Here is a 27,088-nt window from a genome sequence, read left to right on the forward strand (position 1 = left end):
AATTGCCCCCCAAAATACTTCTTCTGTCTATTGATTTCGAAGATTGACCCTCCGTGATGAAAAGCGACGGAAAACATCCTGAAACGGTCCCCTGTTAGGGTTTGTATAGAGTTAGAAAAATTCCAAATTTAAACCAACAAATTTTACATGTAAAGTCCTAAATCACAGTCAAAACAATTTCCCAAACGTGACGACATCAAAACAATTTCACGAAACAACCAATTTTCGGAGCCCTAAATCACAGTCAAAACCGCTTGCTTGGAATTTTTAATTAATGTGAACGATTTGTGCAATTTTAAATTTGAACTTACTATATTCTTCTTCCGTGACAAAGAAATCCAACCGAGGATCGCGAATGCTCCATGTTTCTGGGTCTACGTCGATTATCTCCGGTCCTCGACCGTATCTACCGTATGTAGGTTATGCCGGAGGTGGTGGTGATGAAGACCATGGCGTTGGCGGCTTCTTTTTGGGCCGTGAAAAAAGACGGGAGGAGGACACTCCAGCGGAACTTCGGTTCTGTTTTGGAGGCATTGATGAAAATGGCGTGTCGAAAATGGCAGCGGCGTTTTCCGAGAATGAGTAGAAAAATGTGGTGAGATAGGGTGTGCGACACGAAAATGATGAAGTGAAAGTGAATTAGAGGGAAATAGGAAAGAGAAACAAAAAGCTAAGTGTTTTGTAATTTACATTAACTAAAATATCAATGCAGGTCTGGAGGTGAAGAGGTGTCGACAGTGGAAGAGAAGAGAGAGGACAAAAGACATGATGTTTCTGTCACATCAATTAGGATTGTCGTCTCATCCACAGTACATGCAGCATGTGGGATGCAGTGGCGGCGTTACAAAAGGTCGAGTTTGCCCTTTCAAGCCCTGGGGTGTTATGGTCTGAAAAAACAAGGTTTGTGATTATATAATTTGTTAGATACCTGTGATGAGATTTTTAAATGTTAGGGGTCTCTGCTGTTACAAGGCAAAAAGTTAGGGACCTTTTGTGCAGTTCGCTCAATGATAATCCTTTATATTGTAATTATTAAATGTCTTATATATCTCATTCTGTCCATATTTCATCAATTATTACATAATATTGCGGTAATATTATTTTGAATCTGAATAGTCGCACTATTAAATATATATGCACGTAATATTCAATACTAACAATATGTGCTAATGCCATCCACAATGGGGCACCCTAAAGCCCGCCCTATGCACCGCCACGTCAGCATTTTATCCTCCTGCCCTTCCACCTGCAGTGGGGCGCCCTAAGGCGCGCCCTAAGCATTTTCTCCTATTTGAATATTTAAATAACTACAAAAATTGGGAAAAACCTTCATTTTATTTACAAAATTAATACATTACAATACGGATTACAAAAAATACGCAAACTCAGCGACGACGGTTACGGGCCCACACTTCTTCAATCATGTCGTTCATGAGCTGCGCATGGTCGTGTTGGTTGCGCATTGAGGCCTGTCTAGATAGAACCTCATTGAAGCCCGTCGGTAATCCTCGAGCGGGGGGTGCGATCGCCGTACTGGAGGAGCTGGATGCAATTTTGTCATCGGTCCAATCGGTGATGCTCTCACCTTCATGTTCGACTATCATGTTGTGCAAGATTATGCACGCATACATGACATCGGCGAGGATTTCCTTGAACCAGAGTTCCCCGGCCCTTTCACTATTGCCGACCGTGATTGGAGCACACCAAATGCCCGCTCCACATCCTTGCGCGCCGCCTCCTGCTTTTGCGCAAAGAAAACTCTCTTATCACCAATTGGGCAGCTGATCATCATCAGAAAAACAGGCCACCGTGGGTATATGCCATCGGCCAAGTAGTACCCCATGTGGTATTGGCACCTGTTGGCAGTGAACTCGATGGCCGGGCCGTTGCCGTTGCATTGCTCGGTGAAGAGGGTGGATGAGTTGAGGACGTTGATGTCGTTGTTCGACCCGGTTACACCAAAGTAAGCATGCCAGATCCAGAGCCGATAGTTAGCGACGGCTTCGAGGATCATTGTCGGGTGGCTGCCCTTGTATCCACTAGTAAATTGGCCTCTCCACATCGCCGGACAATTCTTCCACTCCCAGTGCATACAGTCGATGCTCCCTAGAATCCCAGGAAAGTCGTGCGCCGTCTCGTGCATTCTCATTAGGCCCTGGCAATCTACAGCCGCCGGCCGCGACAACTCCCCTACAAAATCTCTTCAGGCACTCGCGGCCTGTTGTATCCCCGACGCAGAGGTACTCGTCGAACATGTCAGCGTTGGTGCCGTAGGCCAACTGCCGGAGTGCAACTGTGCACTTTTGCAACGGCGTAAGCCCGGGTCTGCCGATGCCATCTTCCCGATACTGGAAGTATTCATCGCGTGACTGCAACGTCTGGACAATGCTGAGAAAAAGGTAACGAGGCATTCTAAACCGACGGCGGAAAACAGTCGGGCCCCACCGTGGTTGCTTGGCAAAATAGTCTGCAAATAGACGTTCGTGAGCTGCGGCGTGATCGCATCGGACAGACTTCCGACGTCGAATAGGCATGGGGATCTGCTCCGCCGGCGCTGCCGCCGCCGCCTCCTCGCGTTGAATTATGGATAAGCATTCCGCCATTGCGTCGTGCACGACTGCATTTAAGGCTCGAGTCAAGGTCGGACTACCGTCCTCCGAGGAACTCCGGTCGTCGTCGTGGTTCATTTTGGCCTGTGAGATTTGGAGAGATGAGAGAACTGATGCGAGAAATGTTCGTATGAAAAATGAAATGTCAATCGAGGTTTAAATAGACAAATTTTGAATTAAAAACAAACAAAAACGCGTTGCATCGTACGCGCCTCCCACAGTGGGCGGACGATGACGCGAACGATGCCCTATCGTCCGCGCTTCGTCCGTGGACTAAGCGTCGGGCGCGGACGACGCATCGTCCGTCGTCCGCGGAGCCACAGTGGCGGACGATAGCGCGCCCGATGCATCGGGTGCGCTATCGTCCGCCCCATTGTGGATGGCCTAATAATATTATCGTGGTTAGAACTGATTATGGAGCAAATTATATATTTTGCTCGACCTTTAGATTTACAATTATTTATGATATCTTGCAGCGACGGAACCAGCGTAGGCCAAGCCACCGATGGCGCCGGTCCCTATAACTTCGTCGTGGCCCCCCCACCCCGTCTCCGGAAAGAAATATACTGTGGAAGAAGATGTTACTACCAATTTACTTACTTCTAATATACTGGATTGTACTCGCTTCTTATTTCATTTGAAAATATAAGTTAAAATCTAAATAAATATGTGCTATATATATGCTCTTTTTAAAATGAATTAGATGATCAATAGATTAGAAACGGTAAAATTAAATTAAATATTTTCTAATTTCCAATTGAATCTAAATTAAATATTTTAAAAATTATCTAGACGAGGCTCAATACTATATTTATGTATTCAATTTAAAATTGCACATTTAAAAATTACGATAGTGAATTCAAATTTGTAAATTTCTACTATAATTTAATATATTGATTTTGAAATGAGATAGTTAGGGATTTGGGTTGTGTTTTGTATTTATGATTGTGTGAATTTAAGATTTGGGAATTAAAAATTGTAAAAATATTACACATAAAATTGAATATTAGTACTCCATCCGTCTCACAAGAATGTGCGCTATTTCATTTTTAGTCGGTCACATAAGAATATGCACTTTCTAATTATTATTTTTTTTCTCTAATGCGGCGGGACCCATTCTCCACTAACAATACTTTAATTACTTTTTCTCTTTACATCTCTTTTAATTTACCAATTTTACATTAAAACATGTGACAAACCCAAAGTGCATATTCTGAAATTCGTGTCAAACCTAAAATGCATATTCTTTGGAAACAAGGATAGTATTATTTTAAAAAAATTCAGCCCCGACTTACTTAAATTTCTGGTTCCGCCACTGATATCTTGTAATGCATATATTGATATTCATAAATGGGTATATTGATATTTGACGCTATTATCTAATACATTTACTGATTTACATTACCGATCAATCGATCGATGGATGTTGATATATTCATAACTATATTGATATATTAGTAATGTTGTATAATTTGGCATGACGTCAACAAATATGTACTGCCTTCGTCTTAGACTACTCGTACTTTTCCTTTTCGATCTATTCCAATTAGGGTATAAGATACTAAAGTTAATTAAGTGTTCTAATAAGTGTTCTCTTATTACACTAAAAATTCTTATTTAATTACACTAATTACTCAATCTTTAATTTACGATTTAAAAAGAAAAGTGATTTAAAAAGAAAAGTGAGTAGCATGGGATAGATAAAAATCATTGATATATTGACCAATATACATGATATTTTTCCTTGTATTACATTAAGTGGCAGACCAGAACCCGAATATGAAGAGGGCAGAATTAAATATTAAAAAAATTAATATAAATTTTAATAATAAAATTAAATAATATATTAATTAAAATATAAAAATACTATAAGTTAAATAGTAAACATTTGGACTCCATAAATATTTCAAATGTTTAAATTGATATACAAGTAGTAAGATGCAATAAAGATCACATGAAATAAGTATTTAATAGTAATAATTGATAAATAATAAAATGTAGTACTATTAAATATTAAACAAAATTATTTAACTAAAATATAACTAGTATAACAAAATAATGTGTAAACTAATAAAAATAGAGACTTATAAAGTTTTTTAACTGTTGGATTTGATAATATATACTCCATCCGTACAATGTTACTTGCACTGTTCCATTTTGGCTCGTCACAAACTACTTACACTATTTATAGTTGAAATTAGAATTAATGTATTTAATTAATATGTTAGATTAAGTTAAGAGTTCCTTTATTAAATGATGTCTCGTTACACTTCATATTCTAATTTAATTACACAAAATATCAATCCCAAATTTACGGCCTGAAATAAAAAGTGCAAGTAACATGAGACGGATGGAGTAATAACTAATATGAATTGATAAACGTCATAAATTAAGAGCATCCACAATAGTGGACTAGCCGACGCCCTGGCCACCGGCGTGCGGCTAGGGCGTTCGGCTAGTCCGCTATTGCGTTAGGCTATAAGGTATGACGAAAAACCAACGCTCTAGAGCTAGGGCGCGGACGAGCGATCGGCTAGCCGATTTTTTTTTCTTTCTAAAATATCATATTCCCATTTCATTTTTTTTTTCTATCAGCACAACCACAAGGCTACTAACTTCAATATGACATTTATTGAAAACTTATACCCCCTTCGTCCCATGTTACTCGTATTTTTAATTTTATGTCGTAAATTTGAGATTGATTTTTTAGTATAATTATATTACTAGTATTTTAAGTGCAATGAAAGGATCATTGAATAAAAGAATACTCAATTAACTAAAATATATTAATTTAAAAGCCCTAATTCTCAACTTAAAATATAAATAGAGTAAGTAGTTTAGGACGGGGCGAAATAGAAAAGTGTGAGTAACATAGGATAGATGGAGTATTTTTCTAGACACGGCGGGGGCGATTTTGCTATTTCCCACCCACCCAAAAAGATATTTTGGCTATCCGGCCGGTCAGGAAGGGGCAGTCGCCCATTCCTACCCCTGGATCCGCCGGCGATTCCACTGACACGAAATATTTAAAGTGGGGATCAACCTTACCATTATCCCTCCTCTAAAAAAACCACGTTATATAGTAAAACTACATATTCTCGAATGTGAAATTTAAGCAGCTTATTTTACACGGTCCTAAGCTCAAAACTAAAATAAAAGCATAAATCACCTCTTGTCCAATTTAGACACCTCATGAGATTTTTCAAAATTTATGCACGTCACCTTATCTTATTTTTCAGTATGGACTAACCATTTTTTCATTGCCTTTTTTATTAAATTGATTATTGATAATTTCAACTATTTTTTAGACTACAATTACTACTTAAGAGTAGATAAAATAAAACTTAGCAGATAAAATAAAACTTAGCTCTTTAAATTATTTAAGATTCTATGTCAATAAATTTTATTTTATTTTTAATTATCAATTTTGTATTGTACTTAAAAATAATATATTTTATGTATAGCTTTAAGATTGAAAAATTAATATTCCATCTAATAAATTGAACTACTTTTATATACAAATATTGTATAAGTATAATGTTTACATATATTTATATCTAAGTTATTTCACTATTAATATTAAATATAGTACAATGATTTAAAATATTACAAATAAGTAAAACTAAACATAAATAATTAATAGTAATGGAATATTAATATTATTAAGATATTTTTATATTGAAATTAAAATTAGAGGGAACATCTTTTTTGGTATATCAACTATCCCAAATTACATACTACTACTTTAATGAAAATGAAAAGTTAAATAGATTGAATTGCCCTCATTGGCCTTAAGGATACTTTGGTTATGAAAATATTGGAAATAGCCAAAAAGTAGATGAATTTATATTAAGTTATAGTTGATGGACCTTAAAAGATATTATGAAATATTACGGACCAAATTTGCTCATTTAGAATAGTTGGTGTACTGAAAAAATGTTCCCTCATATTTTAAACATATTTCTGACTCCATTGCTCTCCACGAACTACGTCATCAACAACATGGCCATATTTACAAAATTATTACTATAATTTATTAATGGAACAATTATGTAATTAGTAATACTAGTAATAATGTAAACCAAAATTAATTGAATAAGTTGATCATTGTAGAGATGAATCCCGAAATTACCCTTGGAACTCGAACCCCTGAAATTTCTTCGTCCACGCCTCAAAGTCATTCCTTCTCTGGATCGATTACTGCTACTATTATTATTTACTCTCTAATTTGCATACAAAAACTCACAAAATCTTGAAATTTCTGTCAGTAATCCCCGATTAATCGATCGCGCTTCCCCAGTCTAGTCCCATGACTCTCCTAACACCTCCCCAAATCGACGTAAGTAATCTCTCTTCTGTGCTTTTTTCATGTTTGTTAATAGCAGCCCATGGGCGTAGATACCCGTGTGCGTGATTGACTTAGTTAATGGCGTCCACTTTTGTGTTGAATTCAGCAGCTAGATGACCTTCTCCTGTTGAGTGCGTAATCTTTGCCGAGTGGAAACGATGAGTTTTGCATTGATTGGGATTGGGGGGGTGAAGATTGTTGCTTAGTGTTCAAATTGGTCGAATTTAGGGTTTGGGATGGGGCTAAGTGTACAATAGTAGGTCTATTAGATCCATTTGTTTGTGACATGTGGGTTTGGTTTATTTTTAGCAGGCAGAAGGCGAGCAGATGCTCGTGCCACATTCTGATTTTGCACCAGAAGGCCCTCAACCTATGGAAGGTATTGCAGTACTACATTTGTTTATTTAAAGTGTCAATCCATTTTAATTTCGACGAGGCACGGGATTAGTTGTTCTAATTCTGTTACCATCATGAAATCCCTGCAGTTGCACTTCTGATTCTTTGAGTTGGGTTAATCGTTCTGTTTTTTAGCCATATGCATCTATTGTCATGTATTGATTTTTTTTGTGCTCGGGAGGTTTGGCTTGTTTTTCATTTGTTCTTTATTCTTCTTCTGATTGGGTTGTTGTACTCTATCACCCAGTTGCTTCTGCTGAAGCAACAGCAACTGCTGTGGATGCACAAGTGGTAGATGAACCACCGTCTGCGCGATTTACTTGGAAAATTGAGAATTTTTCGAAGGTGAACACGAAGAAACAGTATTCTGAAGTTTTTCTTGTTGGGGGATACAAATGGTATTTTATATTCTACTTTTCCATATATCATCTGTTCTGGGTTTGATGCCATTATGTTCAAGCTGATGCTATTGCTAACCACTTTTTCGTGGTCAGGCGAATTCTTACATTCCCAAAAGGGAACAATGTTGATCATCTGTCCATGTATCTGGATGTTGCGGACTCTTCTGCTTTACCCTATGGTTGGAGTAGATATGCACAATTTAGTTTGTCTGTAATTAATCAAATTCACAGCAAATTCACAATAAGAAAAGGTAAGATTTAATTGGCAGTTGCTTTAAGAATATTTATTATGAAAAATATTGTTGAATGTCGGAATAATTAGGTAGTATAGCGAAAGAAAAATTCTCTGATTTTATTGGCATTCTTAGTATTACTCATTCAATACAGTTGTCTAATTTCTTTGAAAAGCTTTAGTATTGCTTTAGTTGTGGGTGTTACCTTTCATTATTATGTTGTACTCTATCTGGAATTCTCTCTGATGCCAAATCTTGCTAGAGAGGTATCTAAAGTGGTTTTCTTAATAATTAATCTTAGATCTTCTGCGCCAGTTTGAAAGCATTTATAATCTTGACAATGAGCTCTTTCTCATTTCGATATTTATATGTTTACAAACTGTAGCACTATCACATGTTTTAACATATCTGCCTCTACTGTAAAAGTATTTTAGTTTAAAGTGAGTAAAAAGTATATATGACACTGCGCTCTCCTGCCACTTTTGCCCTTTCGACCTATGGCTTGTTACTAAATGCAGAACAGAAAGATATTGTAAAAATTAATAGTACTATAAGATCAGTGCAAGCTTTGAGATACATTTTACTGGGGAATGGAACGGTTTAGACACATTAAAGAGTGATTCTAATTGAACGTGCTTATCAAAATAATGGTGAAGGGGGAAAAGTAATGGTATTTTGATGCCATATGCTTCTCTCTAAGATGTGACACATGCTTGTTCATTCTTAGTTGGAGTGAGAAAATTTGCATCAGAGATTTGCTTAAGGTGATTTGTTAGAGAAATTCTAATCCACAAACAATTGTTGGGCCAAGTTTGAAATCAAGCATTTTTTTTGGTTGTTATGTAATGTACAACAGAACAGTTAAAAGCATAATTTAACATGAATTTATATGTTAGTGAAAATATAGATTATCTATAATAATAATATTTCTAATAGTTATACAGAATAGCTATTGTATTGTGCCTGTGGAAAGTGTGACTAGGTGCGCTCTCTCCTGCAACTCTATGTGTGATTGCGTTGGTAAGTTTGTGACTTTAGTGTGTGATAGTGAGTTGGGGATGGATATAAATTAACGATGTTTTAGCATAAATGTTTAACTCAATCCATAATGTATGAGCTAAGTTTCAATGATTTAAATGATTTCAAATCCATTGATATTAGAGGTTTGTGCTGAAAAAGTTGTTTATCTACCTATGGATTTCAAATACACTTCCCCAGTCCACCCCGAGATCCAGCAGTCCTCACAACCTTCGGAAAATCGCAAGCATCTTGTAATTATCTGATGCTAATTTTTACGAAGATTGCTCCCTGTTAATTGATGATTCCTGGCTTCCTCTGTTCAGTTTCTATCCCCACTATTCACCTGCAGTGCATGTAGAACAATGCCGAAGTTGTTACATAATTATTTTTCTTCAGCCATTGCAGCAGAGTTAATCCTGCTGCTGCCTAACGGCTAACCCTGACTGATGGGATCGATTATAATCTCTCTTTTCGCTACTAAGTTCTATGGATGGTATTATTTACCAGACAATGGATCTTATAGTTTATTTTATTGTCAGTACTTGAGTCTCCATCTGTTATTAGTCATGCTGTTCTTACTAGACGCATGAAGTTGAATGATGCTTGTTTGCTGGCATTGCTTGTTGTGTTTGCTAGAAGGGCATCTTAACTACATTTAGCTGCAATCACAGTCTACATTCATATTAATTATTACTGCAATGGTTAGCTGCCAGATCCATTTTATGTGAGTCTAAGATACTACTTTTCTGTGTTCATATCTGGAGGTATCTTTTTGATTAGTCCGGGTTAGAGTTTGATTTCCAGTTCTTGCCTTCATTATAAGTGCTGATGGCATGCCTTGTTTCTTTGGTCATGGGGAATCTTTGCAGTGTATCAGACTCAATTATCTTCTTTGGATATACAGATAGATATACTTGTCTGTGCTCTGATGGTCTGTTTGGTTAGAAAGGAATAGGAAGAATTTTGGAATTTTGGAGGAAATCCATCAATGATGTTTGAGAGAGCATTAAATTTGGGGTTGCCTGGTCAGTTTAAAACCACAAAGATTTCAAAGCCTTCCTTGTACTTGATACTATAGTCTATCGGACATGTAAACAGGGTCATATAGTTCGCTGACTTTTTATTTATTTATTTGGGATTCTCATGATCTCCTTTGTAATTTTATTTTTCTTAATGATGACAATCCTTGTTTCCCAACAAAATGGATAGATGTGCCTATTCAATGGACGAGGAACATATGTGATTGTATGATACTGGTATGCATGGTTTGGAAATGAGTTTTTTCTTACTCCCTCCGTCCCATTATAGATGTCACACTTTCCTTTTAAGTTTGTCCTATAAAAGATGTCACATTTCCTTTTTTGGAAAAAGTTCCCTCTCACATTAATATAAATATACTATTTTCTCTCTCCACCTAACACACAAAATAACATCTCCTAAAATCCCGTGCCACTCTCCAAGAGTGCCATCTATTATGGGACGAAGGGAGTACTTTTTTTTTAATATATTGGATCAATTGATTATAATGAAGAATGAAACCACATGAGTGCCATGTGTGTGTGTTTGTTTAGTGGTAGTGTGGTTAATGGCTGAGGCCAAAGGTTTTTCAGTTTTTGCCTTAGGTTTGAATCCACTGTCACACGAGCTTTAAAATGATCTGTTCGTTAATAAGAAATAAAGAAACCATTTAAGTGTCATAATCACGAATAAGTCAAATGAATTATGAGTAGTTAATATTCTCTGTATAGAAAATACGATAGTGAGAATTATAGTAATTTATGCCAAGTATCTCTTCTATTGATATTTTATATGCATCAACATTCAACAGTAAATGGTTGGTGACAACTTATTTCTTCTGTTGCTTTTCGGTTGTTACTTTAGTTTGTTTGGACATTTAGGCTTTCCTGAACAAGATTAAGGTTACTTGACTAGGCGCCATAAACTTTTCTTTGACAATCTTGGCCATTCACTTGGGTGAATGTATGTCTTACTTTTTTCTAAAATATAAGTTCTGTGTGCGCGTAGAGGATAAATTTTCTAATATCTTTGTATGGATGGTGATTGTGGGGATCATTTTCGGTGCTTAGCAGACAATATGAAGAATTACTGAACCGTGTAAGGACAATTTATTTGTCTAGTAGTACATTGTAAGTGTTCTAGTCATGAAAATGGGAAACAGACTAGGGATATGTACCCGAAACCTTGTCACAGTTCTTGTTTTAATTAATGTTTGTTTTTCAGTTGATTAATACAACAATATGTCATATAATAGTCTTTACTGGAACAATTTGTTGTGTTTTGACATACGCATTAACTAGATATAGCTTTGCAAGTCTCTTGACAATGCAATTAATTAAAAGTAGTCATTTTATCAATTTAATTTGTCTCGAGGCGCATAAATGATTTATATGCTTGGATCTTTTTGCTTCATGCTGGCTTGCTATGTCTTCAGGATTTTAATTAGGTTCTTTATAACCCATGTGCTAGAATTTCTAGCTGGAAGATTTGATAATCTAATTTTGCAGATACACAACACCAGTTCAATTCCAGAGAAAGTGATTGGGGATTCACCTCATTCATGCCACTTAGTGACCTTTATGACCCTGGCCGTGGTTACCTTGTAAATGATATATGCATAATTGAGGCAGATGTTGCTGTTCGTAAAGTTGTTGATTACTGGTCCCATGACTCAAAGAAAGAAACAGGTTATGTAGGGCTGAAGAATCAGGGTGCTACTTGCTATATGAACTCCCTCCTCCAGACACTGTATCATATTCCTTATTTTAGAAAGGTTTGCCCATCAGTTTTGCTGTCTTTTTTTAATCTTTATGTAGAAATAAACTTTCGTGTGATTCTGCTGCAGGCTGTATACCACATGCCAACAACAGAAAATGACAACCCATCTGGAAGTATCCCTTTGGCCCTTCAGAGCTTGTTCTATAAGTTGCAGTACAGTGATACGAGTGTTGCAACCAAGGAGTTGACAAAGTCTTTTGGTTGGGATACTTATGATTCTTTTATGCAGCATGATGTTCAAGAACTGAACAGGGTTCTCTGTGAGAAACTTGAAGACAAAATGAAAGTAATATTCCAAGAAACTTAAGATTTTATGATTGCTGAACTGATGAAAGAGAAAGTGAAACGGCTCTCCACAGGTGTGCTGCTAATAAGATGCTTATTTTGTAATTGATTTTTATTTCAGGGAACTGTAGTGGAGGGCACAATTCAGCAGTTATTTGAGGGGCACCATATGAATTACATAGAATGTATTAATGTGGAGTACAAATCAACAAGAAAGGAATCTTTCTATGGTATGCACAGGGTTTGACTAGAGTGACTTGGAGCTGTAATTAATTTCCTAATGTTACTTACACTTGTGGTGCCAGATCTGCAGCTTGATGTTAAAGGTTGTAAAGATATTTATGCTTCTTTTGACAAATATGTGGAAGTAGAACGTCTTGAGGGTGATAACAAGTATCACGCTGAGCAGTATGGATTACAGGTTGGTCGGCTTCTACTTTCGTCATTAGCATTTTATTTAGCAGGATGTTGAGAGAATACTAAGTTGGATGCATATTAAACTTGGCCACTTCACTGGAAATATTTATATAGAGCTAGTAACACCCTATTATCGGTGAAGGAAAAGCAAAGGACAGGAAATGGCGAAGAGAAAATAGAATAGTTGCAACAGCAATAACTGTTAAGAAAATGTCTGATGCTTATGTGTTAATTATTATTATTATTATTATTATTATTATTATTATATTATTGTTATTATTATTATTTTTTTTTTTTGAGATGTTGCCTTTGCTTTTGAAATCTCCCCTGTGAAATAAAAATGATAATATATCGCCTGACAAATTTATGTGCCTTCTTCCCCCCATTGGTTGTCATGTCTAAGCGATTGCTTGCTTTGCAGGATGCTAGGAAAGGTGTCCTTTTCATTGATTTCCCTCCTGTTCTTCAGCTTCAGTTAAAAAGATTTGAATATGACTTTGTTCGTGATACTATGGTCAAGGTAAATTCTTAGATAGTATCCCCTGTTGGGATTTGACTGCTCACTTTGCAGGATGCTAGTGATTCAGATTTTCCTTTCGTTTCTTTTGTTTTATTCTTGAAGATATATGCTAATGCTTTTCCCCCCCTGGAAGAGATAAGTGATCTGTATTTATTTCCTTATAGCAAAACTACCACAACAAAGTTCTTATCCCACAACATAGAGTCAGCTCTTGGGTCATATTTGCAATCATGTTCCTTATACTTTTTTGGCTTCGTTTTGGTTTTCACTTTTAATATCTTTGCCGGAATAGACTTACTAGTTTTAGAATGCGAATGGCTGAATGCATATCTTTCTTTGCTCATATACAATGGACATGCCTACTTACATGTTAGGATCAACTACCAAAATTATAATTGCTTCTGGCCTGGACCAGAAATGCAATTTAAAAATCTTTATCTTACAAAACATCCAATGGTAATGCTTGAAATTTTAATCCAGCATAACACTTTCTGAAAACCATCTTATGTTCTTCATCTGGTGGAGATCCCTCATGTCATGATTACTTCGTTAGTGCCTCGTGGACTAACAGTTTTTGTGTCCTAGTTTACTGTACCATTTGAATAATGATGCCCCATCTTGAACCGGGGAGTTTGAGATCTATCCAGTCTTCAGTGATCACAAGTGATCTTCTAGATATGGAAACTGACTTTCAATTTTGATCTTGAATGCGAACCTAGGTCCAAGAAGAGTTAAAATATTTATTGTTTCTTGGGATTGGTTTCAAATTTTGTAAACTTCTCATACTAAAACGTTACATGATTTGAGTTCTGATATTAGTATTACTAGTTGCTTAAGATTTTAACCTCTCTTTATGTATGACCAAACAGATAAATGATCGTTATGAGTTCCCTTTGCAACTTGACCTTGATAGAGAGAACAGAAAATATTTATCTCCTGACGCAGATAGCAGTGTCCGCAACCTATACACTCTTCACAGGTACTCCTCTATGTACATGCTTTTTATTCAGATGTTTTATCCAATCATGCTCGTTGGTATGATAGATCAATGATCATATCAATAAACAGCTGTGTTTATGAATTTCTATCACCTGCTTCTCTTCAATGTTTCCAAGTTGGTGAATGTCCTCTTATTGATTTATCTTGATATGGTTTTCAAGTCTGTTTCGACATCTTTCTCCAACCTATCATGTTTTATTCCTTACTTAGCACCTTCATAACTTCTAGCAGCGATTAAGATTATTGACTCAGTATTCTGAATGCTGTTTTTGTTTGCAGTGTCCTAGTTCACAGTGGTGGAGTGCATGGTGGGCATTATTATGCTTATATACGGCCAACACTTTCTGATCAGTGGTATGCTCATGCATCCTGGATAGGGGATTGTCTTCACTTACTTACCTTCCTTTTCCTCTGTTTTTCTAGATTTAATTTTTGAGATTATTTATTCACAGTATGCTGTTAGAGTGCTTGCAGAAATTCATATATTATCTGTCATATTGTCTTTGTAAGGCTTATTATGCAAGGCTGCTCTGGAAATTTTCTTTAGCTCTGCTTCCTTAATAGCAATCTGATCGTTTCCTTGGTAGCGATATTGCTGCAAATTGTGTTTGGGAGTACCATTCCCATGCCATTATGTAATGTGGATTGTTAGTTTATGTTGCTTAATTTTCTATACTATGTTTTTCTAGGTTCAAATTTGATGATGAGCGTGTGACCAAAGAAGACATGAAGCGTGCCTTAGAAGAGCAATATGGGGGTGAAGAAGAGGTAGATTTTTACTTGCCACTAACTTCTTTTTACTAGTGCATCACTTCAAGTAATTTTTGGTGCTTACCTCTATGCTGTTGCCATTTTAGTCATGTTCTCACAAATCTCAATTTTCTTCCGTGACACAGCTACCGCAGACGAATCCTGGATTCAATAACTCACCATTCAAATTTACCAAATATTCAAATGCATACATGCTTGTTTATATCCGTGAAAGTGACACGGATAAAATAATATGCAATGTAGATGAGAAAGACATAGCAGAACATCTAAGGGTAAGCCTCATGAATTTTGGCTCTCGATTGTGTTCATTGCTCTGATTTCATTGGATCTATATGCAGATACGATTGAAGAAAGAACAGGAAGAAAAAGAGCAAAAGAGAAAGGAAAAGGCTGAGGCTCACCTCTACACAATTATTAAGGTCTCTTATTTTTGTAGCTATTCTTTTCCGTTTCCACCTGTTTCACATGAAAGGTTGTTTACAACTATATTATATTGCTTTTTAGGTTGCTCGCGACGAGGATCTAGTTCATCAGATTGGAAAGGATATATATTTTGATCTTGTGGATCATGACAAAGTTTGCCAATTCCGTATTCAGAAACAGCTAGCTTTTAGTTCTTTTAAGGTATCTTAATCTTTACATATTCTTGCATTGTTAGACAACATTTATTCTTAACCTGTGGTAATACTGAAAAGGGACCTCTTAATGTTGCATCATATTTGATTTAGCATTAATGTATTTTGATATTGTTGCCTATTCAAACCAAGACTCAAATATGTTTGTTATATTTAAATTCATGCAAATGATTATTTTTGGAACTGATATTATTGAATGCTTATGTCACAAAATCTACTAAGGAACTGGAAAATTATAAAATGTTTGTTAGAGTGATGGAAGTCCTATCTTCTATGTATTGTGTGCATGCGTGATTCTTGACACACACACAGAATGTAGAAAGAGTCGCAAAACTTGCATGCCATCTTATATTGGAGTTTTGAGATATTGCTGTTGGAATAGTCACTTTACAACAACATTTTAACGGCATGACTTATTGGTTCTGTTTGAAACATGATATCGTAGAGACCATGATTAGGTTGGGATAATGGCGGAATCAATCCAATCCGTTTCAATTCCTTCCTTCCACTAATGTGTATAGAATACTAGGCAAAATAAAAGCCATCTCCAACCGGTAACATTGTCAACCTAGCACCATAATGGCTGGTGGTTGACCTTTTGAGGTCCAATTTCCCAACTCACTTGATCTGGTATATGCTAGAGGGCTTGGTGCATGTAACTATTGTACATTGGCATGGCTTGGCTCTTAAAATTGGGGATTGCATTTATTATCAAGAAACAAGTTGAAGATTAGGTTTCTCTCAACTTGAGCATTGTCAGGACTCAGTAGCAGAATTTCAGAAAGATTAATTTTGTGAACTTGATTTGCAGCTTTACCACTATAAGCTGAACTTTGAATTTCCTAGGTGGGGGGATTTGGTGGGTATAAGATACTGAACTGCAATGTGGTACCTTATCTTGTTATCATGTCAATTCTCAGGAAGAAGTTGCTAAGGAATTTGGGATACCAGTGCAATTTCAACGATTCTGGCTATGGGCCAAGCGGCAAAATCATACATACCGCCCAAACCGCCCGCTCACACCACAGGAGGAAACTCAAACTGTAAGTACTTTTCATTTGTTTATGTTTTTCCATGTCCTCTTTGGTATATATATTTTGAGTCATACGAACCAAGTTAACACCATTTCTCTGTAAATGCTTGACCCCATTATCTTATGTTCTTGTTAGACATTGATGGTTGCTAAATTTCCATTTGGACACCCAAAACTAGGTCAATTGTTTACATGTTTATAATAGCTTATAAAATGTAATATGGTTTTGTCTATCAGGGAATGATACCTTAGGATATTGGGCATGTCCACTAGATGCATCATGCATCCTTGGTTTTAAAAGAGTTTAATGGCCATTGTGGAATTTCTTGTGGAGCTTAATTAATTTATATCAGAGTACTGCTGCTGAGATGTTTAGCACTTCACTTACTTCCTGCTCCATCATACAAAATTCATAAAGGTTTCTAAGCAATTGTCACTAGATATGATGGATGCCTATCTGTAGATGGCAGTGGCAAGCTGGATATATTGGAAACAACTTAATGCTAGGTCTGGTGTTGAATAGGATTGTCTCTCATGATGATTAATCAACCCGGTTCTTTGGTGCAAGAGATTGGGGCTTGGTTTTATAAAGACTAAACTACTTATTCAAACCAATTTAATTAAAGGACAGATAACTTGAAGCTAGTAGACCAAAGAACCGACACATCCAATAAGAAAAAGCACTCTAGTCTATAGTATAGTTATGTAAAATAAATCTGCATGGTGGGCCAAAGAGATGCTAGTTAGTAGTTGCATGTTGTTTCTGATATGATCCTTAATTGATATGGCAATCAATTAATTCCAGCTTTTATTGCTTAAACTGGGATGATCCTTCCTCCTACGATTGGTGGTTGATAGTAAGGACCATATGGCTTTTGTTATATGAAACTGTCAGTCCAATGACATTCACATGCTCAAGTTTTTATGATCATAATTTTCAGGTTTTTTGCATTGTGTATTAGGACCCCTTTTACTTGCATTTTTACCATTCTGCTTACTGTTATTCTCAGGTAGGCCAGTTAAGAGAAGTATCCAACAAGGCAAACAATGCCGAGCTAAAATTATTTCTGGAAGTAGCAATTGGCTTGGTAACTAAGTAACTAACCATTTGCTTTGTTATTTTTGCTAATTCTAAATGATTATTTATGCTACTGACTTTTATGCCTAATTCTTTGTGCCCATTACCACTGAATACAGGAGATGCAACCTCTTCCTCCACCTGAGAAGACTAAGGAGGATATTCTTTTGTTTTTCAAACTTTATGATCCGATCAAAGAAGAGCTTAGGTATGACTCATCTTGTGCCAATTGTGCGTTCGATACATTGACATCTCATAGTATGACATGACATGTCATGTCGTGCTGTCCATTGCCTTCCCGTTACCGCTGAATTGCACCTTTAGTGCACTAAACAGATTGATCTCTTGCCAATTTCTTGGAACTAGGATAAGGGATCTAGATAGGTAATTATGGTTTGTGGCTAAACTTTATTTTTTTGTGATTAGATATGTTGGAAGGCTGTTTGTGAAAGGTAATGGCAAGCCAACTGATATATTGAAAAAGCTTAATGAAATGGCTGGCTTTGCCCCTGATGAAGAAATTGAACTCTTTGAGGTCAAACCTTCTCATCTATGTTTTCTTTCAGAGTTTACTTCATTTCAAATCTTTAAGCTTTTAAGGTTTCTTATTCACCTTACATTTAATTTATGTAGGAAATCAAGTACGAACCTAATGTCATGTGCGAGCACATTGATAAGAAGCTCAGTTTTCGTAGCAGTCAGGTTTATTAATTTAAAACCCATTGAATTTGGCTAACAAACTTTATATATATCAATCCATGCGTGACAAAGTGTCCCTTTTTGTCCTGGCTACTACCATATACTCAGCTAGAAGATGGTGACATAATTTGCTTCCAAAAGTCTCCTCAAGGTCTGAGCAGTGAAGAATGCAAGTATCCTACTGTCTCCACTTTTCTGATTTATGTCCACAATCGCCAGGTACCACTCTGATGTGATTTTGATACACTTAATTCCAGTTGTTCTTTTATGTCAACCAGTTGTGATTAAAAAAACAGAGTATTTTAAGCATGGTCATATTATCATCTAGAAACATCATTATTGGTGGTTGTATGTTTAGAAATATGTTTATCAGATAAAATGACACTGGTAATGTGTTATAACAATAGTAATGCTATGATTTCTATTTGTGGCAAGGCTACAAAGTAATTGTCTCTTAAGTCCTTTTAGTTCAGCCATCTTCAATTTCTATAATTTTCTAATGCATGTGTACGTGGACACTATGTCTTTCTTCCATTTATTTGACTTTGTCTCTTGTCTCAAGTTAGACAAGCCATTGATTGATTCAAATGACCAGAATAGTAGGGCTAGAATACAAGTCTGTGATAAAGATAAAATATGTGTAGTCAGGGGGATGTGTATGACTCACTCAGTTATTTTCTTGCTTATTTGCCAAGATAAAGTTGACTATGTATTTTCAAGCACTTAATGCATTGAACTATGTACTAAATCCCTGTAATTCAACTTAAAAATGTTATAGTTTAACCTTAGGTGCAAAAACGGGTGGGTGAAATTGTCGTATCTAATCTGTCTACTTAAGGAAATGAATCACATAAGTTTCTTCTCTTTTTGTTGATGTTGATGTTGATGTTTTACTTTTGAAATCTCTTCTCATTCAGTTATTTTGGGAACAATTTTTTATGTAGCTTGTTTGATGGTTTATAGGTTGTTCGCTTTCGTTCATTGGAGAAGCCAAAGGAAGATGAATTTTGTCTGGAATTGTGAGAATCTTGGTTTATAAATCTTTGAACTCTTTGATTTCATTCTTGTGGTTGAACTGTTCCATTTACCTGTTTCTGAGGGATTATCTTCTTGATATAAGTATAAAATTTCCAGGTCAAAGCAAAACAATTATGATGAAGTTGTTGAATATGTGGCCCGGCATCTTGGCTTGGATGATCCATCTAAAATTAGGCTTACATCCCATAACTGTTATTCACAGCAACCAAAGCCACAACCTATCAAGTATCAAGGTGCTGAACGTCTTACGGAGATGCTTATTCATTATAATCAGGTGGTATATTTTGACATAAGACTTGGGAGCTTTCTCAGTTGATTTTTGTTTGGTCTGAGTTTGTCTGCTGACCACAACTTTCCCTTGTTTGTTATAGATTTCAGATATATTATACTATGAAGTGCTGGATATCCCTTTGCCTGAACTGCAAGGCCTTAAAACTTTAAAAGTTGCTTTCCATCATGCCACTAAGGATGAAGTGAGTGCTTCAAGGACCAGTCCTCTGATTATTTATTTATTTTCTATCTTCTTTTTTTTTGTGGGTGTACAATGTATCGCTGGGTCATTCATTGCCATTTCAAAAAATGCAGGTTGTTATTCACACTATCAGACTACCAAAACAGAGCACTGTGGGAGACGTCATTAATGATCTCAAGAGTAAGGTAAGCCCTTGAAATGATCCCACTGCAGAATGTGTTTAAAGTAAAAGATTAAAATTATTTATATACTCCACATTAATTTCAAATTGTTTTTTTTAATAAATATTAAGCTCCTAAGTATGTTCAGATTTATTTTGAAGATATCTAGTAACATGAATCCCACACTTCCAATCATATTTCAGGTTGAGCTGTCTCATCCAGATGCAGAACTGAGATTGCTGGAGGTTTTCTATCATAAGATCTATAAGGTACATAATTCTGCTTAATGCTTAATTGCTTATTATATTAATTACTCTCATGGTATAGCAGTTAGCAGCAAGACTTGAGGCATTTGTGTCAGACAGTCTCTTGGCCATGCAATGGCATATTTATTCTATTTTTTTTATAAATGAGTGAGCCTATTCTATCATTATATAGTCAATTTATCTAACTTTATCGACATTAGTTTTCCATTCGAAATCTATAAATGATTGTCCGTATGTTGCATAGCTTCTGTTAATACCTGCATCAGTTCCATCTTTGTTTCATGTAAGCACATTTTTTCCTGCTTTTGCAAGCTCTCCTGATTTCATGTTACATTTAATTTTTAAAGTCCAAACTTGTTGGAGGTGCTAATTAATGTAAACAGAGTCTATATAATTGCTCTTGTAGACCGTATGCTTGCAGAGATGCTGCTAAAGCACTTAGTCACAAAAAATTATTTGCTATAGTTTAGCCCATAGTGGCATTCTAGCTAGGTGCTGTAATCAACTTTGCATGTCAGTAACGAATCATTTTGTGCACTCAAATTTGTGATGTTTAAAGGCCCTAATGCAATTCGATTACAAAAACACAATTTTTGTTATGTCTTCAGATATTCCCACTCCAAGAAAAGATTGAAAATATAAATGATCAATACTGGACGTTGCGTGCAGAGGAGGTACTCTCTCTCTCTCTCCCCCTATCCCTGCCCCTTGTTTCTTTTTGTCTTTTACCCTCTTCTCTGACCTTTCTCTTTTCTGTTCCTAGTATGTTTTCTACTTCCTCCGTCCCCCATTAATTGTCCACTTTCACTTTTTACATAAATGAGAAGTGGGGAAGTAGGCCCCACATTCCACTAACTCATTCTACTCACATTTTATTATGAAACTAATATATAAAAGTGGGACCCATTCTCTAACATTTCAACCCATTTTCCTTTACATTTCTTAAAACTCGCGCTAGAATCAAAGTGGACAATTATTTGGGGGACGGAGGGAGAAACATAGGGGGTGTATTTGCTTAAACATGTACACACCTATGTTTACTCCTTGGATAGTAGTCATACATATTTGAACCTAGAAGAAACATGGATGGTGTATTTGCTTAAACATGAGCGTGCAATTTTTATATTTGTTTTGTACTGCAGATACCCCAGGAGGAGAAAAACCTTGGTCCTAATGATCGCTTGATTCATGTATACCACTTTATGAAAGATACCACTCAAAATCAGGTTGTAATCTCATGTGAAACCTGAAAATGTGTAGTCTTTACATGCACATTTGTATTCCTGCATAGTAAAATGTACTACGTCAAATTGACATTTAAGTTACTTGCTGTTATCTCCTTACAGCAGGTCCACAATTTTGGTGATCCCTTTTTCTTGGCCATTAATGATAATGAGACTTTGGGTGACATTAAAATGCGCTTACAAAAAAAATTGCATGTTCCAGATGAGGAGTTCTCCAAGGTATGTTGATTTCTTTTTTGAGATATCCTAACCCAAAAATTCTGTAAAATGGAGATTGTTTGTTTTTTCTTTACTTAGGATATTAGTATTTTCTACTGACAATTTTAGAACATCCCAACTTTTTCCAGTGGAAGTTTGCATTTATAACTTTGGGTCGGCCTGAATATCTTCAAGATTCAGACATCGTGTCCAGTCGTTTTCAGGTGATAATTTTTCTCTCGCTTCAAGATTCTTTCCTCATATATATGTGTTTCTCTCACCTTGATTTTACTTTTGTGTTCCAGAGAAGAGATGTTTATGGTGCTTGGGAACAATACATAGGACTAGAGCACTCTGACAACACTCCAAAGCGGTCATATGCAGCCAACCAGGTTAGTACTTATTTGAAGATGTTATGCCGGGAACATTGACTGTAAAGCATGGGCTTTCTTGGCTACTAAAATTCTTTCCCTGCATTGGTACTTTCATGTGTTGAAGTTTCCGTTCTAGATTAATTGTCTTACTTAATGAAGCAATCATTTTAAAATGATATGCAACTCATATCCTTTTGTCACCGCCTTTTAGATTCCCTTTATATGGCAAGTCAGTATGGTGAAAGATGATTTGAGCATGAAAAGGAAAGAATAAATTGTTTATCACTCTATGGACTTTGTGAACTACTATAGACAAAATTTCCCATTATGTTTGTTTTAATATACCAGTGGTATCTCAACATCTTTTCTAGCTTCTGATGCAAGTGGGAGAAGTGTTAGAATCTGACGAGCATATAGTTGCTTTAATTGAGGAATTTCTGGTGTTGAACTAAGCAAAATTCAACTGGCAATGCTCTTTTACTCCATGCTTGGTGATACATGTATATTCTGGTCCTAATCTGTTTTGTCTTGACTTTGCAGAATCGGCACACGTTTGAGAAACCTGTCAGAATCTACAATTAGTACATACCTAAGAACTGTGCATTGGATGTGTAAAGCTCCACAGGTCGTAGTCTGTGAAAAGAATAGAAGTAAAATTGGAGAGAATTAAAGCTGATCAAAGGCATATGATATGATGTCTATATGCGCATCACAAGTACAAGCAGTGGTGAAATATTGTGGTTTTATGGAAACATGGCATGAAAAGCTGTTAAAAACCAAACCTGATGTAGCCTCCACATTTATCAAGGTTCTTCCTCCATACCTATACATAGTTTTACAGAGTTACCTTGGTATATTTCCATCTTAAGATTTTATTGTAATTAGAAATGCAAAGGATTTTTGGTGGGGATATATAGAGGGAGTTTATACTTTTCCATTCCATTTTTGACCTTGTCATTCCTGTTTGTTATATAAGCATTTGAGGAAGACCCTAGGAGAAACCAAGTGTTTATTAGAGCTATTATGTAGTACTCCATGATTTTACATAGAAACTGATAAGGATATTCAACATTCAATTAACTTGTGAGCTTCAAGGCTTCTTTCGCAGGTTCATTTTCTTTAAATTCGGTTTCCTTTTTGTATTTTCTTGATCTACATTGGACCTAGAATTGATTTTGTTGTCAGGAAATTTAGACATTATGATTCTTAACTCTATCTCCCCTGCCCATCAACGCCATGGATCTTAATCCATTTTCATGAGATTCTTCAGCAGCATATTGAGAAACACAACGAATTTCCCCCCTTTTTGTGTGTGGTTATTATGCTCTCTAGTATAATCAATCTAGAGGTTGTTACCTTGTCACTCTTTCTTGAATTTCTCAGTTACCTGAGGTAAATTATTTATCCTAGAGAACATGCGAAAGAGGAGACACCCTAACGTAAAAAAAAGACGGAAACATGAATTATATTGTTGACAGGTGTAATTACAAATTCAAAAATATACTCCACAATAACAATGAATTTACGTCACCATAACATTCAATTTACATCATCATTACATTGCAAGTGTATTGACCCTACAATAATTACAGCTTGTTGACAATTGCTATTGTACTGAATGTACACTTTATTATAGACATCATTATATATACTTCACCTCAACATTAGATTACAAAAAATTACACTTCTTTATAGTATTGAATTTACTACACCATAATATTAGATTTATGTCATCATAATACTGAATTCACATCATTATAATAACAATGACATACTCCTTCAGTCCCACAAAAATATGCACTCTTTTATTTTTAGTCCGTCCCACAAGAATATGCTATTTCTAATTTTGGAAACTCTTTTATCTCTAATAAGGTTAACCGTCGGGCCGGTTCGGTTTGTGAACGCTTAGGTGTGGGTGTGACTAACATTATGAAGTGACGAAATTTATTTTGGTCGATTTTGTTGATAAACTAAAATTATAATGTGTAATAATGGAGTGCTCATTTCAGTTGGAAGAAGAAGGCAGAAGTCGGTAAGCTCGGCTAGAAAGGAGTTCGGTAAGCTCAGCTAGAAGGGAGCTCGGTAAGGAAGCTCGGTAAGGAAGCTCGGCTTTGAGCTGGAATGAGCCGAGAAGAGAGTTCGGTCTTGAGCCGAGAAGGGAGTTCGGTATTGAGCCGAGAAGGAAGAAGCAACCAGTTCGGTCTGAGCCGAGAAGGAAGAAGCAGTTAGTTAGCCGAGGTGTAGCGGTTATTCTTCTTGTTTTCTTGATTCTTGTTGTAGTTAGTTAGTAGCAGTTGCTACTTGTTTGTAGAGCTTTAAATAGCTCAAAACCGTGTATGTAGTTTAGAGAGTAGTTTAATCAATAAAGAGTTTTCCAGTTTCTCTCCAAGATTATCATCTTCAATACTCAAAGTGTGAGTGTGTGTGTTTCTGCATTGTGTGATCTCATACAACAGTGAGTGTGTGTGTGATCTTCTTGAGTGTGTGAAAGCCTTGTGTGCGTAAATCCCAACAAGTGGCGCCGTCTGTGGGAAGGGATATTGAAGCTGATTTGCAGAGGATCAAACGGTTTCAGAGATGGCAGCAAGGCTTGATGCAGAAAAGTTCACAGGCAAGAATGATTATAGCCTGTGGAAGATGAAGATGAAGGCGGTTTTGATTCAACAAGGCTTGGCCGCAGTTCTTGCAAAACCAGAGGAGAAAGGAAAGGCTCCAGTGCTTGATGATAAAGCTCAGGCAAAGATGGAGGAGATGCAGCTCAAGGCACATTCTGCAGTGATTCTGTGCCTTGGAGATAAGGTCTTGAGGGAAGTTCAAGAAGCCAAGACTGCGGTGGAGATCTTGGACAAGTTAGATGAAGTTTACTTGGCCAAATCCTTGGCTAACCGGCTGTATCTCAAGAAGAGGCTGTATGCCTATAGTTTTTCTGGAGATAGGTCCATCATTGAGCAGCTAGAGGAGTTCAACAAGATCATTGATGACCTGGGATCTGTTGATGTCAAGATTTCAGATGAGGATAAGGCCATTCTCACATTGAATGCCTTGCCTAGCTCGTATGACCAGCTAAGTGATGCAATTATCTATGGAAGAGATAAACCTATCACCTATGCAGAAGTCTATTCAGCCTTGATGGCCAAAGAACTCCAGAAGACAGCCAACAGAGGCTCTGCAAGCTCCAATGTTCAAGCTGCAGAGGCCTTGAATGTGAAGAAGTTCAAGAAGCAGAACTTCAAGAAGAAGTTTGAGGGCTCTAAACCCTCAAGTTCTGATGCTCAGAAGGAAACCAGAGCTTGCTATTGGTGCAAGAAACCTGGACATTTGAAGAAAGATTGTCATGCATGGAAGAGAAAGATAGCCTCTGAGGGACACAACCAATCTGATTGTGTGGAGAGTGCTGATCCCCCGGCTCAACTCATGAATATTAGTGACAGTGGGGTCAGTCATAGGTGGATTATGGACTCAGGGTGCAGCTTCCATATGTGCCCAAATAGGAGCTGGTTTCATGACCTTCAAGAAGCAGCCGGCACTGTGGTGCTGGGTAATAATCACATTTGTCAGATCAGAGGAATAGGGAAGGTAAAGCTAAGCCTACAAGATGGCTCTATAAAGATCCTAACTGGGGTGAGGTATATTCCAGAAGTGAAGAGGAATCTCATCTCATTGGGAATGCTGGAGCAGAAAGGGTTCACCATATTGATGAGTCAAGGAAAATTGTTTGTTAAATCTGGAGATGCAGTGATGATGGAGGCTGACAGAGAGCATATTCTCTATTATCTGAAGGCTAAGGCTGTTGATGGAGAAAGCAATGCAGTGTCAGATGATTCCATAATGCTATGGCACAAGAGATTGGGCCACCCAGCTGAAGGAAGCTTGAAAGAACTCATCAAGAAGGGTCTGATCTCTGGAGATTTCAACAAGATGAACCCCTGTGAGCAGTGTATACTTGGAAAGGCTAAGAAGGCACCCTATCCTACAGGTATTCACTCTTCTACAGCCCCTTTAGACTACATACATAGTGATCTTTGGGGGCCTTCACCGGTGTGTTCAATTGGTGGAGGAAAGTATTATCTAGCTATCATTGATGACTATACAAGGAAGTTGTGGGTATATATTCTTAAAGAAAAATCTGAAACACTCACAAAGTTCAAGATATGGTGTAAGGAGGTTGAGCTAGAGAAGGGTAGAAGTGTTAAATGCTTAAGAACAGACAATGGCCTAGAGTTCTTGTCTGCTGAGTTTGATCTGTTTTGTAAAGAGAAGGGTATGAAGAGGCATAGGACTGTTCCTGGTAATCCTCAGCAAAATGGTGTTGTGGAGAGGATGAATAGGACAATCCTAGAGAGGGTGAGGTGCCTACTTCTTGGTTCTGGTTTGAGCAGCAGGTTCTGGGGTGAGGCTGTGTATACAGCAGCCTATCTCATCAATAAATGCCCATCTACTGCCCTGAAATCTGAAACTCCTGATTACATGTGGTATGGAGCTCATAGTGACTACTCAAAGTACAAGGTGTTTGGGTGTGTGGCCTATGCTCATGCTAGGCAAAGCAAGCTTGAAGCTAGGGCTCTGAAATGTATTATGTTGGGGTATCAGAGGGGTGTTAAGGGGTATAGGCTCTGGTGTATTGAGCCCGGTAAGCAGAAGGTCTTGGTGAGTAGGGATGTGGTGTTCTTGGAGGATCAGATGCCATACCTGAAAGATAAGCTGGACTCCAGTGAAGATGAGGGTGATTTCTTCAAGGTGGAGCCTGTGGGGGTTGGCCTAGGAGCAGGTGGAGTTATTGACTCAGGGAGTGAGTCTGATTCAGATAAAGAAGAGGCTCCAACTCAGGGCAACCAGGCTGGTGAGTCTATATCAGACTCTATCAGAGACTATCAGCTTGCAAGGGACAGAGTTAGAAGAGAAACAAGGCCACCAACAAAGTTCTCTGATGTTGTGTATTATGCTCTGTGTGCAGCTGAAAGTATTGATGGCGCAGATCCACTCACATATAAAGAAGCTATGCAGAGTAAAGATAGAGAAAGATGGATTGAAGCCATGAATGAGGAAATAGAGTCTTTACTCAAGAACAAAACATGGATTTTGGTGGACAAATCCA

At 36.9% G+C, this 27,088-nt stretch overlaps 1 protein-coding gene across 2 annotated transcripts; it reads left to right on the forward strand.

The window, feature by feature from the left end:
- The first annotated feature begins 6,787 nt into the window (after nucleotides 1-6,787).
- LOC121792371 (ubiquitin C-terminal hydrolase 12-like) lies at nucleotides 6,788-23,100 on the forward strand. Of its 2 annotated transcripts, none has more exons than XM_042190285.1 (32): nucleotides 6,788-6,948; nucleotides 7,270-7,336; nucleotides 7,601-7,751; nucleotides 7,848-8,005; nucleotides 11,533-11,798; nucleotides 11,871-12,089; nucleotides 12,210-12,318; nucleotides 12,394-12,509; nucleotides 12,927-13,025; nucleotides 13,895-14,004; nucleotides 14,304-14,378; nucleotides 14,714-14,792; nucleotides 14,921-15,067; nucleotides 15,134-15,214; nucleotides 15,300-15,419; nucleotides 16,351-16,473; nucleotides 17,474-17,551; nucleotides 17,661-17,749; nucleotides 17,968-18,076; nucleotides 18,175-18,243; nucleotides 18,349-18,459; nucleotides 19,204-19,259; nucleotides 19,375-19,552; nucleotides 19,650-19,751; nucleotides 19,864-19,935; nucleotides 20,115-20,180; nucleotides 20,786-20,851; nucleotides 21,320-21,403; nucleotides 21,524-21,640; nucleotides 21,769-21,843; nucleotides 21,925-22,011; nucleotides 22,534-23,100. In XM_042190285.1, the coding sequence occupies exons 1-32, from the start codon at nucleotides 6,919-6,921 to the stop codon at nucleotides 22,573-22,575; spliced, it is 3,351 nt and encodes a 1,116-aa protein (XP_042046219.1). In that variant the 5' UTR covers nucleotides 6,788-6,918; the 3' UTR covers nucleotides 22,576-23,100. The 2 variants fall into 2 exon arrangements, with proteins under 2 accessions (XP_042046219.1, XP_042046218.1); XM_042190284.1 differs by having other exon boundaries at nucleotides 6,789-6,948; nucleotides 7,267-7,336.
- Nucleotides 23,101-27,088: the final 3,988 nt, after the last annotated feature.

Source organism: Salvia splendens, chromosome 2 (assembly GCF_004379255.2).
Source record: "Salvia splendens isolate huo1 chromosome 2, SspV2, whole genome shotgun sequence".
NCBI classification, from domain to species: Eukaryota; Viridiplantae; Streptophyta; class Magnoliopsida; order Lamiales; family Lamiaceae; genus Salvia; species Salvia splendens.

What these genes read in the sequence shown, in the direction of transcription:
- LOC121792371 (XM_042190284.1), top strand. Translation starts at nt 6,919, where the DNA reads ATGACTCTCCTAACACCTCCCCAAATCGAC. An exon ending in AGGCCCTCAACCTATGGAAG is followed by an intron (nt 7,337 to 7,600) that starts GTATTGCAGTAC and finishes TCTATCACCCAG; the next exon opens with TTGCTTCTGCTGAAGCAACA. An exon ending in TCTATCATAAGATCTATAAG is followed by an intron (nt 20,181 to 20,785) that starts GTACATAATTCT and finishes TTATGTCTTCAG; the next exon opens with ATATTCCCACTCCAAGAAAA.